Source organism: Mastigoproctus giganteus, chromosome 10 (assembly GCF_048544385.1).
Source record: "Mastigoproctus giganteus isolate SK-2022 chromosome 10, ASM4854438v1, whole genome shotgun sequence".
Lineage (NCBI taxonomy): Eukaryota > Metazoa > Arthropoda > Arachnida > Uropygi > Thelyphonidae > Mastigoproctus > Mastigoproctus giganteus.
Window position 1 is genome coordinate 167,893,363 of NC_143584.1, and position 18,252 is coordinate 167,911,614.

Consider the following 18,252-nt stretch of genomic DNA (forward strand, 5'->3'; position numbering starts at 1 on the left):
CTCTATCTAAGTTACTTTAAACTAAGTATCATAAATAGGAATATAAAGCTACTCTAGAAAATAAGTTAATATGCCAATTTAAGCTAATAAAACAGAAAATAAATCAGAAAAAACTTCTCTGTTCCAGGAGCGGCAAAAATCTACATCCGCACAACCCTCGTTCTCAATACCTTCCTCATATTGACTAAATTAATGTATTAATCATCTATTCACAAACACGACTACCAAAGCAAAACTAAACAATTCTCAACAATTTAATGAGAGAATTTTAAAATTCTCTATGGTATTAATCCTTTTAGAAGTATGTACATATATTTTCTTTATGTTTGGGCTGTGAAGAGTATGTATAAATATTTTAATGGTGATTTAAAATAGTGTATTTATTAAAGTGAAAATTGTCTTGAAATCTTCCAGGACATGCTGCCTTTTCACTGATAAGTAGTTTTTACAGATGGTAGCATAAAATTAGATTTGAAAATTGGAGGAAGAGGTTGCAATTGTTAACTCCAGTTGTCAAATTTAGGCCCAAAATTTAAGAACTCTTCTGGAATTTAAATCCATAGGATATTACTGCATAAAAAAAAAAAAAAAAAGTGTAATGATAATTTTTTTTTTAACTTTAATTTTATTTTTAATGATAATTTCACTTTAATGTTGGCCAACCAACTAAATATGAACAAACTAATATTTAAAAGCATCTAAAATGTCATGCATTCCAGCTACAGCAAATGGATAAGTTTTTGATAAAATTTTGCATTTTATTGACTTAATTGTCATATTGATTTATTTTCTATAAGTTTTATAGTCCTAGTCAAGCACCTTAGTTTATTTTTAATTTAGCTAAAGACTTGGTAGGTTACTATTTAATATAGGTATAACCTTTATCCATTCGAAACTTGCAGCCACTGTTATAGTAAATTATATCGTACGGTATAGCGTAGCATATAACTCGAACTTGATAGTGTAAGGTAAATGTAAAACATGACAGTGTAATACATATCACTGCATTTAGTAATCTGTTAGCTTAGTGTAGTGTTGTCAGTTGATAAATTAAATTTATTAATCTTATTAATTTTCATTGTCAATCAATTAAACCAAATTTAAACGGAAATCATGCCTCAGAGCAAAGCAACGGACACAAAGTAGCGTGAATACTGTGCATCAGGGGAAAAGCGAAGGGGGCGATTCTCCAACACATCACAGTCTAAAAAAATTTACACCTTGTGAAATGTATGTGGACCTTTCTGTAACAGGACATGATACAGCCAAGGAGAATGTCTTTGTGTGTGTTAGGTGAAGAGAGTGTGAAGAAATTAGGCACAAACCCAACGTTCTGATGGGTGTCTATGAGTTTGAGGAGTAGGGTAGATACCCTTGAAGGAATTAAAATGGGGGACTAATCAAGCTCTCAGCTGCCCAACTCAATGCCAGAGCTCACTCTTGTGCATCAGGCAACACAGGAGCTAGTGAGTGTCGCTGACTCAACCGTCAGGGGAAACGGAAGATACAAGGGCTATTCTGAAAATATACAAACTAAGATCATTGCTCTGGGTCTGAGCCACTTGGGCAGATGGTATGGGTCTCCTTTTTGAAATAGCATCCTTCACATTCTATACACCTTTTACAGCGATTCACTAGCTTCTGAAAAACGTGCTGCAGCCCATTTTCTGAAAGGCGTTGCAGGATAACAGATGGGGCAGATTTAACTTCTTCATTTGTATTAAATTTTTTTCCTCTCAAATCTTTTTTGGGCTTTGGGAAAGCCCAGAAATTGCACTGTGTGAGGTCTGAGCTGTATGGAGGGTGGTCTAGTGGATGACAACCAATTTTTGCTAAAGCTTGTATTGCTGGTTGTGCGATATGTGGCCTAGCATTATCTTGAAGAAGAAACCATTCTTGATTAAGCAGTTCTGGTCTTTTTTTGCGAATTGCTCCCTTGAGGTGAACTCGCAACGTGTTAGCATAATATTCTCCATTTACAGTTTGTTTCTCAGGAACCCAGTGCTGCAGTATTATTCCGCAGGCATTACAAAACAAAATCAACATAAAATTTTTTTGATGAACCAAAAACTCAAAATTTTTTTTGGACGCGGTGAATCTTGGTGTTTCCATATGCTTGACTGCTGTTCGGACTCGGGATCAAAATGTTTAATCCAGGACTCGTCACATAATTATTTTACTCAAAAAGTCAGGCTCTTCTTCCACCTTATCAATAAAGGCTTGACAAAGTTCAACACGGCATTCTTTTTGTTCTGCGGTAAGATCGTGTGGTACCCATCTTGCACAAACACGTGACATGTTAAGGTGCGTCTTTACAATTTCGTGACACCTTGCTACACCAATTCAACTGAACTGCCAGATCACAAATCGATAAAGTCTATTTTCTTTCGATAACGTTTCAGCTTCCTCGATGTTTTCATCATTAACTGAGGTTGACGGACGCCCACTTCTTTGTTCACCGCATACGCTTTTTTTTCCCGTCCTTAAAATGCTTCCATCATTCAAATACAGTCGTTCTACCCAAGGCTTTTTCACCATATGTTTCTTGAATCATCTCAAACATATTCTGACCACTTTTGCCTAACTTTACACAAAATTCAACTACAATTCTTTGTTTAATAATTAACGAATTATTATCCCCCCCATCATAAAACACACTTCACATAAATTGTTATAACAAACACAAAAATGAATACTATGTGATTCACTTGCAAAAACTAACGAAGAAAAAGTGGGGTAACATTTCTAGACTGCAAACTAGATGCAAATAATTATAGAACTGTTAGTTTAACTTCTGTTCCAGGGAAAATAATGGAGTTATGGTTAAAAAGCAATGTAGGATCATCTAGACAAGACTGCAGTAATAATTCAGACACAGCATGGGTTTGTTAAAGGAAAGTCTTGTCTGACCAATTTGATTGGATACTATGATGTGGCGCCAAAGGAACTGGATGCAAAAAATAATTTTGATATCTACTTGGATTTCAAGAAAGCTTTTGATACTGTTGCAGATGGAAGACTACTGCACAAATTGGAGCAGTATGGCATTAAGGGCACTTTTTTACAATGGATAAAAGGATGGTTGAGTGGGAGAAGACAGAGAGTGGTAATCAATGGACACTGCTATTTGTGGACTAATGTTATTAGTGGAGTTCCCCACGTTTTGACGTTGGGCCCATTGTTGTTTTCTATATTTATCGATGATATTGATGAAGGTATAACAAGCTTAAGTTTGCAGATCATACAAAGGTTAGCAGAGTTGTTACTGACAGTAACAACATCACGCTGCTGCATCATTTGGGCAAATGAGCTGAGAGGTGGCTGTTTGGTTTTTTAAGGAGCATTAGCAACTAAGGCCATATTGCTCCAGGTCATGCGGTGGTCATTCCCTGACCTTTCCGCATCCTCCGTATTTGGTGGTGACGGGCTCGAACCCCGGTTTAATCAAGAAGCGTGTGCTACGCACTGCTGCTCCTTCCCACCTGGCTATGGAGGCGCCACTGAGAGGTGGCAACTGAAGTTTAACATCGACAAATGCAAAGTACTGTATAAGGGTAGCAGTACCCCCAGACAAACTTACGAACTGTGTGTTACTACATTCAGGCTGATAGAGAATGAAAAAGACCTGGTGGTAATTGTGAAGACACATTTAAATTTTTCTGATGATTTTTTCAATGATATACAGAGGAATTTTGCTAGTAGGGATTAGGAGGTGATTATCCTTTTGTATAAGGCAATGGTCAGGCCACACCTTGAGTACTGCATACAGGTCTGAAGGCCTCATTGTAGGAAGAATGTAGGGTTGCTAGAGTGAGTACAGAGAAGGGCAACAAGCTCTTACCAAGAAAGACTTAAGTTCTGTAAACTGCATTGTCTGGAGACTAGGAACCTGCAAGGTGATCTGAGTGAGGTGTATAAAGGTCTTGAATGGTTAAGCTTGTTTGTTTGTTATTTGGTTTTTAGGAGTATTAGCAACTAAGGCCATATTGCTCCGGGGATATGCGGTGGTCATTCCCTGACCTTTCCCCATCCTCCATATTTGGTGGTCACAGGCTCAAACCCCAGTCTAATGAAGAAGCGTGTTCTACGCACTGCTGCTCCTGCCCAGCCTGGCTACGGAGGTGCCAAATGGTTAAGCAGTCACAATGTTGATGGAATTCTTCCTTTTTATCAGATTATGAACTTGAGGGGGCATAAACTCAAATTGTGAAAAGACAGTTGTAGAATATATGTGCAGAAATTTGCCTTTAGTGAGCCTTTTAAATCCATACTGATAAACCAGCAAATGATTGTTTGCTGGAATAAACTTCCATCTGTTGTTGTGGAAGTCAATAGCTTAAATAAATTCAAGGGAGGACTGGCCAAACTTTTAGAGCGAATAGATGGGTGAAATGGAAAGTTTATTTATTTTATTTTTTGGCTGATGTTGTATGAGCTTACTTTCTTGCATAATAAGCCTCTACTAATGCTACTGCTATATACAAAGTGTTCATTTTTACAAAACTTAAAAATTCTATTGAAAAAAATTCACACCCTTACTCAACAGATGTTGTAGTAGGGTTTTAGGCACATCAATAACTTATGCCATATTGTGAAATATATTATGCCTGTAAATTGCATGTGTTCTTTAGTTGAATTGGCTGTTTGCCAGACCAAAAAAAAATCTGGGGTATCTGGGAGAAAAACCTTGCTAATCTCTCCTGAGATTGACATTGTGAAAAAGGCCCATAAAAATTCCTCATATCGATGGGATTCAAATTCAGGTCTTTTCCACCAAGTGTGTGTGGGGAGGATGGTAATTGTATCAACTGTGCTACCCATGTGCTATATCAACCCCACTGAGCCAGCCGTAGTGGAAAACTAACTGCCCTGAGCCCATACATGTTCAGAAAACTCACTGATGAAAGTAAAGTACTAACGCACGATAGATATCTCACTGAGATATCTATCGGACACCTTAGCAAAATATCTATTTTGTACATTAATCACAAGTTCAACATCAGTGATCATTACTCTCACTATCTTCCTAATTATACAGAGAAATAGTACTGAAGTATTTCTAGGGATTATTGTCACTGGGTTTCTAGATATATCAGTAACTTAACAAATACTGAAACACTGTGTACAACGTTTGTATATAAATGTGTTCACAGATTTCCATGTTGTTTGGACTGAAACCATACACCACCCACCTGAGATGGATAATTACAGCCTAGACTGAAGCTCGATTACAGCCTAGATAGACTTCAGAAATTCCTCCAGTCTATGACAAGTCTCAAATCCAGACTCTCAAAATGGGTGACAAGGTGAAACCACTAAGTCACAGCAGACAAGGTCAAGAAATGACATGTTATTGTGTACTCGAATTTATATATGTGAAAAGGGGCTGACAGACAAGATGCCCCTATTTGCATTACTACTTCTAATTTTGGCTTCGTGTAAGGAAGTATATTTCTCACTGTATGGTTGATGCTATTTCCAAGGAAACTGTTCATTTTATGATTAATTATTGCATAAAAATATCTTGTCTCAATTATTATTATTTATTTATTTTGGTTTTTTTAATATTTTTGTTATTATTATTTTTATTATTTATTTTTAATATTTAATAACTTGTATACTATTTGGTGAAGCAGAATTCTAAGATGAAATATGTGTGCACATGTAATGATGAATTTTTATGCACTTCATGATTTTATAAACTTGAACATTATATATTCCTACTTGTTTGGATACTTCAACTGAATGTTTAAATGAAATGGAACTACAGCAGACTCAATTTACCGGGAAGCAGATTAACCAGGACTCCAAATTTAAAAAAAAAAAAAAAAAAAATCAACTAGAAATCTTATATAAAATAAACAGATGTTTTGCAAGTCGTAAATAAGCAACAACAAGCAGCATTATAAGTTGTCATTGGGGGATTAGTGTACCTATTATCTTGCAACCTCCCGCAGTCTTCATACCTGCCACTAAAAAAAAAAAAAAAACCCAAATGTTTAGTTTGTTTTAGTGCGTCGTCAATTGTTGTGTTCCGTTGCACCATGAAAGGGCAAATTTTGTTTCGTTATTTATGTCAGGGATGTTGGAATTTTTTTTTTTTTTTTTTACAGTAACTATTTTTTTGGCAAACACCAGAGTTGTGCTTTAAATTAAACAAAAACTTGAAATTATTCATAAGTTTGAAAACGGTCCATCCGTTAAATCTCTAAAGAACCATTATAATGTTGGTGACCAAACCATATGCGACATTGTAAAAAATAAAGGGAAGCATCATATTGGACACACAAGTAGTGCATGATAAGTTTTTTAATTTTTATCTATCGCCATACTTTTTACATAGGTTGCTGAACATTTTTTGATACAGTAAGTCGCTGACTTACGTTACATTATTTATATATTTTTTTATATGACTGAAGATTTCAATGAAGGGGACATACATTTCACTATAATAACTTAAAAACCCACAGAATTCCAGCTATTGGTTATCGCAAATGCAATAAGATCGAGTTTACTACCCATTTATAATGAATTGCACTAACAGAAAAGCCCAGTACCCTGGAAAGTGTAAATTGTTTTTATTATTTTATGGCAGTGACCTGCAGAAATGTGCTTTTGTAAAATGTGAGCATGCATGGAGTAATAAGAGTGAGTTTTCGCCTTAACTCTGTGAAGTTCTTTTCAGAAAATTTAATTGACTGTTATCATGGTGCCAACTAAGAGAATAAGTGACAGTGGTACTAGTAAATCTATCAAGAAAAGGAAAGCGATTGAGTTGGATCAGAAAATTAAAATAATAAGGAAGTATGAAAATGGCCAAACATTAACAAGTATCACGTGGAATTCAGATTTGTCAATGGCAACGGTGAACACAAAGTAAAAAGACAGAATACGAGAAGCAGTGAAGCGATCGGCACCAATGAAGTCAACTATAATAACCGGGCTACGAAATCCATATTAGTTTTTACAGTAAAATAATGTGTTTTTCTTCCTTTTATATTTTCTTTTCTTATGTGCCACTCTGGCTACTTCACTGCTGTCCACAGATAAAAGTTTTTAATTGAACTAATTAAAAATATATAACTATTTTTCTTCATTCTTCTGAGGATGTTATGTGGTTTTTGTAATTTTGGCACATCAGGGATATAGTAGCAATATTTTATTAATCATTCGCGAGTTACGTAAAACTCAACTTATCTCTTACGTATTGTCTTTTTGGATTAACCGGGAAATTGATTATCTGGGATTTTGTTTTACCATCTATCCCGGAAAATCTAGTGTCTACTGCATTTATATCCTGTTTAAGTGAAATGGAACTATTTTAGTCCCTTGAAAATTAACAAAGTTTACAGTATACTGTTCACTTTATGAAAAAGTCCAATTCACTTATTAAACTTTTTATATTGAAATTATACGAATTTAAATTAAATTTATTTAAATCAATATTTCTGCTTAATTGTTTCTGATCTAGATTTTGTTCACAATGCCTTATTAAGGACAGGAAAAAAAATTATCTAAGCGATTCTTTTTTTTTTTTTTTTTATGATGGGAAAGTTCTGTTGAATTCAGGGACAATTTAGGCATTATCCTTTCCCATATTATATAAGAACCATTTGTCTATCCATCCCCCATTCCCACCCTGTGACATTTTCCCACCTCTCCTCATTTTGAATAGTTCCATACTACCAAAGCAACTGGCAATCTGTTATAAAAGTGCCTATAACTCATTAACTTATAACAGGTAAAAGCTACTTTAATTACAGATGTCACTGTACTCTTTAAAGAAAATCCTCTACAATGATTGATCCCCCTTCAGCTTTAGTACCTTCAATTTTAAGCTCCTCCGATCATAAGCGCGCGTGTGTGTGTGTGGTATGGGTGTTTAATGGCGCACAAGCTGCTGTGGCTATATTGCACCTATTCATAGATATGTTGAAAATATAAAATAAATAATTAATTAATGTGAACACGGTTAAATCTCATTTCATGCCAGAAACTAATCATAGTCGCTTATACATTCCTATTTGTTTCAAATAACAGAAAAGTTCATTAATATTGGCATTTTCACCAATGATATTATTTAATGCTATCCATTCCCGGAAATTAGCCAGAGAATGAAATATTGAAGTTCGATGTTGTTGATAATGTGGACAGTCAATCAAAATATGTTTGACTGTTAGATGCTCAGAGCAGTGTGAACACTGAGGAGGATCATTGCCGGTGAGTAAATGGAGGTGAGTCAGATGGGTATGTCCTATTCTAATCCGTGCGAGTACCACTTCTTCTCGCTGAACGTTATCCATTCCCAGAAATTAGCCAGAGAATGAAATATTGAAGTTCGATGTTGTTGATAATGTGGACAGTCAATCAAAATATGTTTGACTGTTAGATGCTCAGAGCAGTGTGAACACTGAGGAGGATCATTGCCGGTGAGTAAATGGAGGTGAGTCAGATGGGTATGTCCTATTCTAATCCGTGCGAGTACCACTTCTTCTCGCCGAACTGTCTGAATGCATGAGGGCCAAAATTTTGGGTCCTGTTTCAACTGGAAAAGTTTGTTATTTGTTTGTTTATGCCATAGCTTTGTCAGTTGTTCATGGTATGCTGTTTGAATTATAATATTATAATCAGAAACAGGAATAAAAACAGCGGTTAAGTCTAGTGTTGACGGATTTTTAGCAGAAATATCAGCCAACTCTTTCCCTTTGATGCCTGAATGTGCTGGAATCCAGCAGAAGTTCACTCGTTGCTGACGATCTTCAATTTTCAACAGCAAATACTTGATTTGATTTAATATAGGGTGATCCTTATGAGAGAAATTCTGCATTGCTCTAATTGAGCTGAGAGAGTCGGTGTAAATTAAATATTTTGCAGATGAGTGAAGAGTCAAATTTTCTAGAGCTAATTGAATTGCATATAATTCCGCTGAAAAGCTGCTGTACTCAGGTGGAAGAGAGGCTGATATGATAGCAGAGGGAAACACTGCTGCTGCTCCAACAGTTGAATGAGTTTTGGAACCATCAGTATATATCGGTAAGAAGTCAAAATAGTTTTGAATATGGCTAGCATGGAGTTGCTGCACATTCAAAGTGGGTAAACAATTCTTTCCCCATTGGAGAAAATAATCATTGCAGGCTGGTTGAGGAAATGGAATCCATGGTGGGTGAGAATAATTCTTTCTGTGCTGCCTACTCTGGAGAGGAACATTCCAATTTTGCGCTATTTCAAGGAGCCGTAGGCCTGCTGGTCGTATTTTATTTGGTTTATTTCTAAAGAGATTATGAAATGGTGGATTAAAGAGATATGGTTGGATGGGGTGCAGAGAACAGTTTTGTATTCTGGCTGCATATTTAAGTAGTAACATTTTTCTGCAGAAGTACAGAGGGGGCTCATGGGCTTCAATATATAGACTATAGGTTGGTGAAGTCCTATAAGCACCAAGGGCAATCCTCAGTGCCATGTGTTGTACAGGATCGAGCCAGCGCAATACACTCTTTCGGGCAGAATCATAAACTGGGGCACCGTAATCCAACCGAGATCTAATCAGTGCTCTGTATAAGAGCAGCAGGGTTGTACGATCTCCCCAAGACTGGGCAGATAGAGCTCTTAGCATGTTCAGCTTTTTCAGACAGGTAGTACGTATTACTTTAATGTGCTCACAGAAATTTAACTTGCTGTCTAATATTAATCCCAAGAATCTAATATTGTTGGCAATCGGGATGGTGGAATTTGATATCCTAAGTTCATGGTCTATATGTAATTTACGTTGATTACAAAAGTGGATTGCAACTGTTTTCTGATGGGAAAGCCGATATCCATTGAAATCAGCCCATTTTTGAATTTTATTGAGGGACATTTGCAATTGCCGTTCAATAGATCTCATGCTCTGAGAATGGCAAGAAATGGATAGATCGTCAGCATAAAGATAAGCTTCTACAGTATTTGGAAGTTCTTTTGAAATGGAATCAATTCTAAGGGCAAATAGGGTTGCACTCAAAACCGACCCCTGTGGTACTCCTTCTTCCTGCAAGAATGTACAAGAAAGGGAGTTTTGGTATCGAACCTGGAAAGAACGGCTCTGAAGGAAGTTCCTAATAAATATAGGCAGGTTTGCCTCGTAGACCAAGATTATGTAGGTCACTGAGAATGCCATACCGCCAGGTAGTATCGAATGCCTTTTCTATATCAATGGAGACCATGACAAGGTGTTCGTTTTTCACAAAGGCATTGCGAATTTCAGATTCGGCCTTGATCATCAGATCTAGAGAGGACCTATTTTTGCGAAAGCCATGTTGACAATTACTCAGTAGTTGTTCAGTTTCAATGATCCAGCTGAGTCGACTGTGGATCATTTTTTCAAGAATTTTACCAAGGCAACTTGACAGAGAGATTGGCTTGTAACTATTAGGATTGGAAGGATCTTTTCCAGGTTTCAAAAAGGGCAAAACTGTAGCATGGTGCCAAGAGGTTGGATAAATATTTTCCAGGAAGATCCGGTTAAAGAAGACTAGCAGCATTTGTAAGTTTTGCTCATCGAGATGCTGCAGCATGACATAATATATGCCATCTGGCCCAGCTGCACTGTTTCGTGTTGTTCTGATGGCTTGTAAAAGTTCACAATATTCAAGAGGCTGATTATACGGAAGTGATAGTGAGGTTCTAAAGTTGATGGGCCTCTGTTCGGTGGAGGTCTTAATTTTTTGGAATTTAGGAGTGTAATTTGATGCAGCAGAAACTTCGGCAAAGGTTTTACCCAAGGCATTCGCTATATCTAGACGACCAGAGAGTTCTTGCCCATTGTATGAAAGAATTGGGGAAGGGATGTTTGGAAACTTCCCAGAAAGCTGTCTAATTTTCTTCCATATTAATCTGGAGTCGGTATTTCTGTTGACAGTACATGCAAACCGAGACCAAGAATCTTTCTTGGCTTGCCTGTGAATGAACCGCGCTTTTGCCCTTAACTTCTTGTAACTAATTAAATTAACTGTCGTTGGAAATCGACGGAATAAATTGAATGCTTTATTTTTTTCCTTCTTTGCTTTCGTGCACTCTTCGTTCCACCAGTAGTTGAAGTGCCGTCGGGTTTGGGGGTTTGATAATGGAATTGAGTATTTTGCTGCAACTAAAAGACGGGATGTGATATAATCAGTTACTTTGTCTATAGGTTGTAGCTGAATAGTTTCTTTGTCCAGAATTATTGCTGATTGAAATTTGTCCCATTTGGCTTTAGAAAATTTCCATTTTCTGCAGGGTTGGTCTAATGGTGATTGTGTAGTGAGCAGGTTACAGACAATTGGAAAATGGTCACTTCCCATTGGATCATCCATAGCGGACCACTGAATGACTGGAAACAGTATCGGAGAACAAATCGAGAGGTCAATTGCAGAAATCTGTCCAGTAGGTAATTGTATGTGGGTGTGTGTACCACTGTTAAGGATGGTAAGGTTCTGTTTATCTAGTAGAGTTTCAATCAGTCGGCCCTGTCTATCTAATTTAGAGGATCCCCATAAAGGGTGGTGGCCATTGAAATCCCCTAGCAAGCAGATTGGGGAGGGTAGCTGTAAATGCAATCTCAGCAATCAGACGCACAGCAACGGCTTCAATTTGGGTTTGAAGAATGATTTGACTAGCAGGGATCTTTGAGTTAACCAAAATAGCTACACCACCACGAGCAGAGTCAGATGTATTCCAATCTCTTCGATAGACTGAGTAGTTTTTTTATAGAAACAGAAATTTTAGCAGTTAAATAGGTTTCCTGCAGACAGAAACCCACTGGAGAGTAGCGTCTAATTAAGTACTGAATGTCATCAATGTTGCCTCTAAAGCCTCTACAATTCCACTGTAAAATATAAGGCATTATTTGAGTTTAGAAGAAGCTGTACCTGACGTGGCTGTCTTGTGGCGTTCTGGCTTTGGTTTATTTCTTTTTGGAAAGGTGGGTCGACCTGTGTCCATATCTTCTTCTTCTTCTTCTGCAAATATTTCAAGAATCGGATCTTCCTGTTTAGATGAGTACTCTTGATCCATCGATGTTTCCTGAACACTCTGTTTTGAAGTTGAACTGGGGTTATTTGGAGTAGTAGCAATCACTGGCGAATGAGGAGATTTTGCTGGAATCGTAAGAGGCGTATTACTTGCTTGGTCTGAGTGTTTCTGGATATTGGACTGCTGCTGAGAAAGAACAGCTCGAGCCCAGTCAGAGATTGATATGTTGGATGGAACAGTAACATCAGTTTGCGTGGCTATTGTTTGATTTTTTTTGCAATACTGGCATAGCTACGGTTAGATATACTGGGTGCAATTAATTTTCTTGCTTCTTGGTAAGTAACTTTGTTTTCGACTTTATATTTTACAATTTTTTTCTCCATTTTCCACTTCTCACATGTTTTAGAGTAAGCAGGATGGTTACCCTTGCAATTAGGACAAGTCATTTCTTTTGCTGAACAGTCATTTTGACTGTGATCAGAAGATCCACAGTTAGGACAAGCTGGGTTCCCTCTGCATGCCGTCTGAGAGTGGCCATACTTTTGGCATTTATAGCATCTCAACAGATTAGGAATATAAGGACGAATGCGACAGAGTAGATATCCTGCTTTTACTGATGAGGGTAGATTTGGACTGCTAAAGGTGAGGATGATATTTCTGGTGGGTGTGAGTATATTGTCCCTTTTAGTCATAATTCTTTTGACAGCAATTACATTTTGTTCACTTAGCTCTTCTTTAATTTCTTCTTCTGTCACATTCAAAAGGTCCCAACTAGATATAACACCCTTAGATGTATTTAGGGTTGCATGGGCAGTTACCTTTACTGGAATTTTAGCAAAGTTTGTCACTTTCAAGAGTTTTTCAGAATGCCTGCAGTTGACAGTTTCTACTAGTAAGTCCCCCGATTGCAATCTCTTAACCATCTTGGGAGACCCTGCAATACTTTCCAAGTGTTTTTGGATAAGAAAGGGGATAGCTTACTAAGAGGCTGTTCTGATAATGAATGCATTATTAAAAATGCAGGAAACTCAGTCGCAGAGGAAATGGTTTTTAACCTCTTTGCTTGCGAAGAGTCGTGTTCGTGCTCTGTGTCTAGCCGACTGCTTGTCGGTTCTAAACAAGGAAACAGATTTTGTTCCATCTTGGCTCCTTTTAGCCCCTGGCAGATGAACTTTTCTGCCAAGGTTACAGGCCCCGCCACGGGGAGGCAGGAGCAGTGCCTGGAGTGACCAAGCGAAATTAGTAGGAGTTAGTCTATTAGATGCGAAAAATAAAGAAAGGTTACTTTCCTTCCTTGCTCTTTACCAGTACTTTTGATATAAGAGCTACTAAATTAAAGTATTTCTCAAAGAGAGGAACGTAAAAGAGAACGCAGAATTCACTTATCAAAAAGTCGCAGTGAAAGCACAAAGAGAAATCGCTCAGTCAATCGCTTGGCACCCGGGGCCCCGATCATAAGCAACGTGATACAATTTTCAGACCAAGTCTATGATCAATATACTTCAAAGACACAGAAGAGTTATTCATTCAGAAAGGTTATACATTTTGCACAGACCTGCCCATTTATAGTAGTAATTCTCAACCTTATTTAATAATTTTTAATAATCAAACTAAATCAAGCTTACCAGGGTAGTTAATAATAATAAAAAACAAGTACAGTTATACTGCATACCATTAAATCCAAACATGAGGACTCTTTTGACTTCAGGCAACTTAGTTGGCTGAGAATCTCTAAAAGCAGAAATATATCAGATATTAATTTCTTATATAAATAAATGTAGATTAATGTTAATTTAAAAGCGTGTGTGTGTGTGTGTGTTCTACGTGAAAGATAGAGCCACAGTACTTTTAAAACCATACTGATAAACATATATCAACCATGACTTCATCAATCAACCTATCTTTCTGTATCAACGTATCCTGCAGGGCATATTTGAAAATCATGCCCGGCAGGATATATTTTTTATTTATAACGTTACAGGAGTTTCTAGCATTGCTATGCAAGTTTAAAAAATTACCACTCATTTAGAAATCAAATGTTAAATTATTATTCTCTGATAATGTCAACCACAATTTCATAAATTTTCCTTATTTCTTTACCTGCACGGCCAACAATACAATGAAATTTAATTTGAAAGCTTATTATTAAAGTAAGCTTTTACAGTTATTCAGAAAAAATTAAATACTGTTAACTAAATTTCACAAAATTCTTTTTGCCTAATGTTATTGTAGAGAGAGAGAGAGAGAGAGAGAGAGAGAACAATTTCATTATCCAACATCATATTAAAGTTCCAAGGGGTCCTCTTCACCAAACTGTTTTCCACACTGAATTTAACAGTTCAGTTCAGGAAGTGGGGAGTGACTTGGTATGCAGAAGTAAATATCCCACAATTTGGCATTAAGAATTAATATAGCAACAAATTTATATCTAGCCCATATTCTCTTAGTTACCAGACTACACCAGACCAACAAAGTGCAGAGATATAAGTATGAGACTCTGATACATTTATAATGTTCACTACACTTCTGTTATAGTTTATGTGGGGACTAAAAAGAAAATTTGCTGATTTCAGAAACAACATGAAACTTATCTTACCCTATACATATTTATTTATCGATGCCTTGTTTTAAAACAATTTCCATACAGGCATAAATTCAATTAAGGAAAATCCAAGTATGCATAAATGGAGAACTCTTTGGTAACTTCAGTAGTCCACTCCATCGAGTAGGGATGCTTATATGTTTGCAAATGTAATCGCCAGTGAATAAAAGTAAATAAATAAAATAAGTAAATAAAATCAATCTGATGATCTATTTAGATCTGCTTTAATTTTTTCTAAAAACACATTTTGGCACTTTTATTCAAAATGTGGGATCAGTCCTAATTTCCACAAGTATTTCATTTTTACTACTGTCATACTTATATTATATAACATTATACTATGATGTTATCTACCACTGAGAGATAACATTTAGTTAGATTTGGTAATTTACACATTCACCAGCATTAACTTTTAAATATAGAATTCTTTCGGGCTTTCTTCCAAAAAGATTCCAATAAAATATGATATTAATATGATATTGCTATATTAAGCATGGGCAACCGCATTGAGGAAAAAGTCACAAGTTAGGACTGAATTTGAAAGAGTCCGGAATTTGGCAAGACACAATAGGAGAGAGTTTATGATATATGAGATATTTATGATATATATGTTATAATGAGATTGCAAGGCTTGTGGAATTTTTCACAGCACGGTCTGTTCTTGTTAAAGAGACTGTTATTACAGGTATGGGATACAATGCCTGATGCTATTGAGGCAGTGTGGGGTGGATCAGAAAACTGATAGTTTTTGGAGATACACTTACATAGTTTAATGATAGCAGGGGTGGACTTGATTCTTGTATTGCTTCCCCAGTACTTTTCAGGATACTGACACGCAATAGCTTGAAAGGTGGGGGGAATTATAAGGCCTTCCAGAAGTCCACACACAAATAGCAATTATATGGACTGCATTGGATTTACAAAAATCACAATCAGGCACACATTTACTTGTCATCCAATGCTAACATTATAAATACACTGGTGTTCATAGAAAGTGCATCACCCCTTAAAATTGTAAATGTTGTCTAAATAATGTAAGTAATATGGCAATATTTCTTACAGATTGCATCAGTTATTACTTTCAGCTATATAAGCATGCTTTGTAAGAGTTTCAGTCATTCCTTGCTTGTGTAAGGACGGCGAGTTACATGCAGTTGACGCCACGAAGAAAGAGTGCTATTGTTGCTTTATGTGAGGAAGGATGGTCTTCCCATCATATTGCTTATAGAGCAGTCGACAGTGAGTAGATTTCTTTCCAAACTCAAGAATACTGGTTCTGCTGATAGAAAAAAAGGAACCGGACGTAAATGAGTCTCCACCAAAACAGGACTGCGTTTTGAAGCACTTATGACTTAAAAACAGTAAAGCTTCTTCGTCTGAGCTGAAAAGAGAATGGGAAGAACACACAGGGGTAGTATAGTAGCAAGTGCAGTAACAGTCAGAAGACACCTCTTAAAAAATGGACTTGTAGCCCGTCGTCCTAAGAAGAAGCCCCTCCTCATACAAAAAATGAAAACGGCCCGATTAATTTGGTGTAAGGAGCATGCCAAGCGGACCCCCAAGCGGTGGAATTCAGTTATTTTCTCTGATGAGAAGAAATTCAACCTGCATGGCTCTAATGGGAGACAAACGATTCGCCATAGACGTGGAGAAGAATATCTAGACTGTATGGTGTCCACAGTGAAATTCCCTACCAGCCAAATGATATGGGGGTGCATTTCATATCATGGAGTAGGTCACTTGCAGTTTATAAAAGGTTCCGTAAATGCCAATGGATACCTGGTTATATTGGAAGACAAATTGGTGCCAACCATTAGAGACCATTTCAACCTGCCGAGTAACTGCATCTTTCAGGATGACTCATCTTTTGTTTATATTTCTATTTGTGATGCTAATCATTAATGTAACATACCATTGCAAAAAAGGGTTAGAAATGTGAAGTTCCTTGCAGTGTATGATATCAGGTATTTGAATACAATAATTATAACATATACAAAAGTAAAGACACGGCAGTAGGGTTGGAAGAAGTTATGCTTTTTGGTAAAGAACACACAAATTCTAAAACAATATGAGCAGCATAAACAAGTCAGTGTAATGTTAAGGCAGTCTGGTGTGACATAAAAACTGGAAAACCAAAAATACTACACGTGGAACACAAAAATTAGAGGGTTTTTTTTTTTTTTTTTTTTTGGTAGTTGTTGGTGCATCGGCTTCTGTGGCCATAATGCACCTCCCAAGGTTTTTGTAGTACTTTGATCCAAGCCTGAGGCGGGATTCGAACCCGCGACCTTTCGGTTGCTAGGCAGGCACTTTACCCACCCGGCTAGCCCAGTCAGCCAAAAATTAGAGTAGGTGTATGTTATAGTTCAAATGACTGTGATGAGTACAACTGTGACAAACAGAGTGACCTAGCAAATCAGAATGTCTTATCATGGGGAAGTTTAAAATTCCAGGTATCAACTGAATCTCATCAGTTGGCAGCTCACTCAGTAGCAGAACGTTTCTGGATTTGCTAGATGACTATTTTCTATACATACCAATATGTTAGAAAGGAAACATGAGAAAGCAAATCTTTTGATCTGGTTATCAGCATTGATTCATCATATATTAAGAATCTTCATGTAAAGGAATCTTTAGGAGCAGTTATCATAGTGTACTGATGTGGAATTTATTCTAAGAAATAACTATATTGTCAAAGGTAAAAGGAAAGGATTTTGTTATTGCGGTGAATATAGTGAAAGTATAATTCAAATCATAAAGGTTAGAACAGTGATTTGAGATGGGCTGAACATGCTGTCTGTACTGATGACAGAAGACACATACATAAAATCCTCACAGGAATCCCAAATGGGAAAAGGAAAGGTGGCAGACCACCCCTGAGATGGGAGGATGGTATAAAAGAAAGATACTAGTGTAATTTTACAAGGAGAGGTAAAATGGAGAGCGCTTGCACACAACAGAAGGTTCTGGAATTTATCTGTCAATGTGGTCAAGTAACCTAGCAGCCCAAGCACCATATAGTAAGTAAGTAATAATGGTGAATATAATGGGCTGAGACATTTTTTAAACCCTTTACAGTGGGACCAACTGACATTAAAAAATGTAAATACCAAATGGGAGATGTTCAGAGAGGCAATCATAGAGGCTACTAAGTGTTTTATATCAACTAAGAGACAATGTTCAAGATTCAAGATGAACTGATGAACTTTATGGCAAGTAATAAAAATGCACTGTAAATTGTAAGGGAACACAGAGTCCTACAGTGAGTAAAAAGTCTGTAATTAAGATACTCAGGGGGTTAAGCATGCTAGGGCATATTATGAGAAATTACAAGGAATCCTTTGCATATGTTACACTAGAAAGAAAGGATGGTTGGTTGGTTGTTTAATGATTTTATGGCGCATTAGCATCTAAGGCAATAATGCACCAAGTCAACTAGAAAGAAAGGAAAAATTTATATTCATTGGATATGAATGGCATAACTATTCCCATATACAAGCTGCTTACAAAACTGAATAAATATTTTGCAACAACAGTCACATATGAAATTTGCAGAGAACAAGTCAACAGCTTATCTACTATCGATTTATTAGAGTTAAATGATTTTATAATAACGGAAAGGATGATGAAAGAGGAACTGATGAAACATAACAATTATAATAAAC

The 18,252-nt window shown here is 36.7% G+C and overlaps 1 protein-coding gene across 5 annotated transcripts in view; it reads right to left on the reverse strand.

The window, feature by feature from the left end:
- Nucleotides 1–18,252, reverse strand: part of LOC150079459 (PAT complex subunit CCDC47) — a 264,969-nt gene that overhangs the window by 46,795 nt on the left and 199,922 nt on the right. For all 5 annotated transcript variants that reach the window (XM_090383780.1, XM_090383779.1, XM_090383781.1 and 2 more), the window contains one exon: nucleotides 13,658–13,716. In XM_090383780.1, coding sequence (XP_090239906.1) covers nucleotides 13,658–13,716 — 59 coding nt within the window. The remainder of the gene's footprint in view (nucleotides 1–13,657; nucleotides 13,717–18,252) is intronic.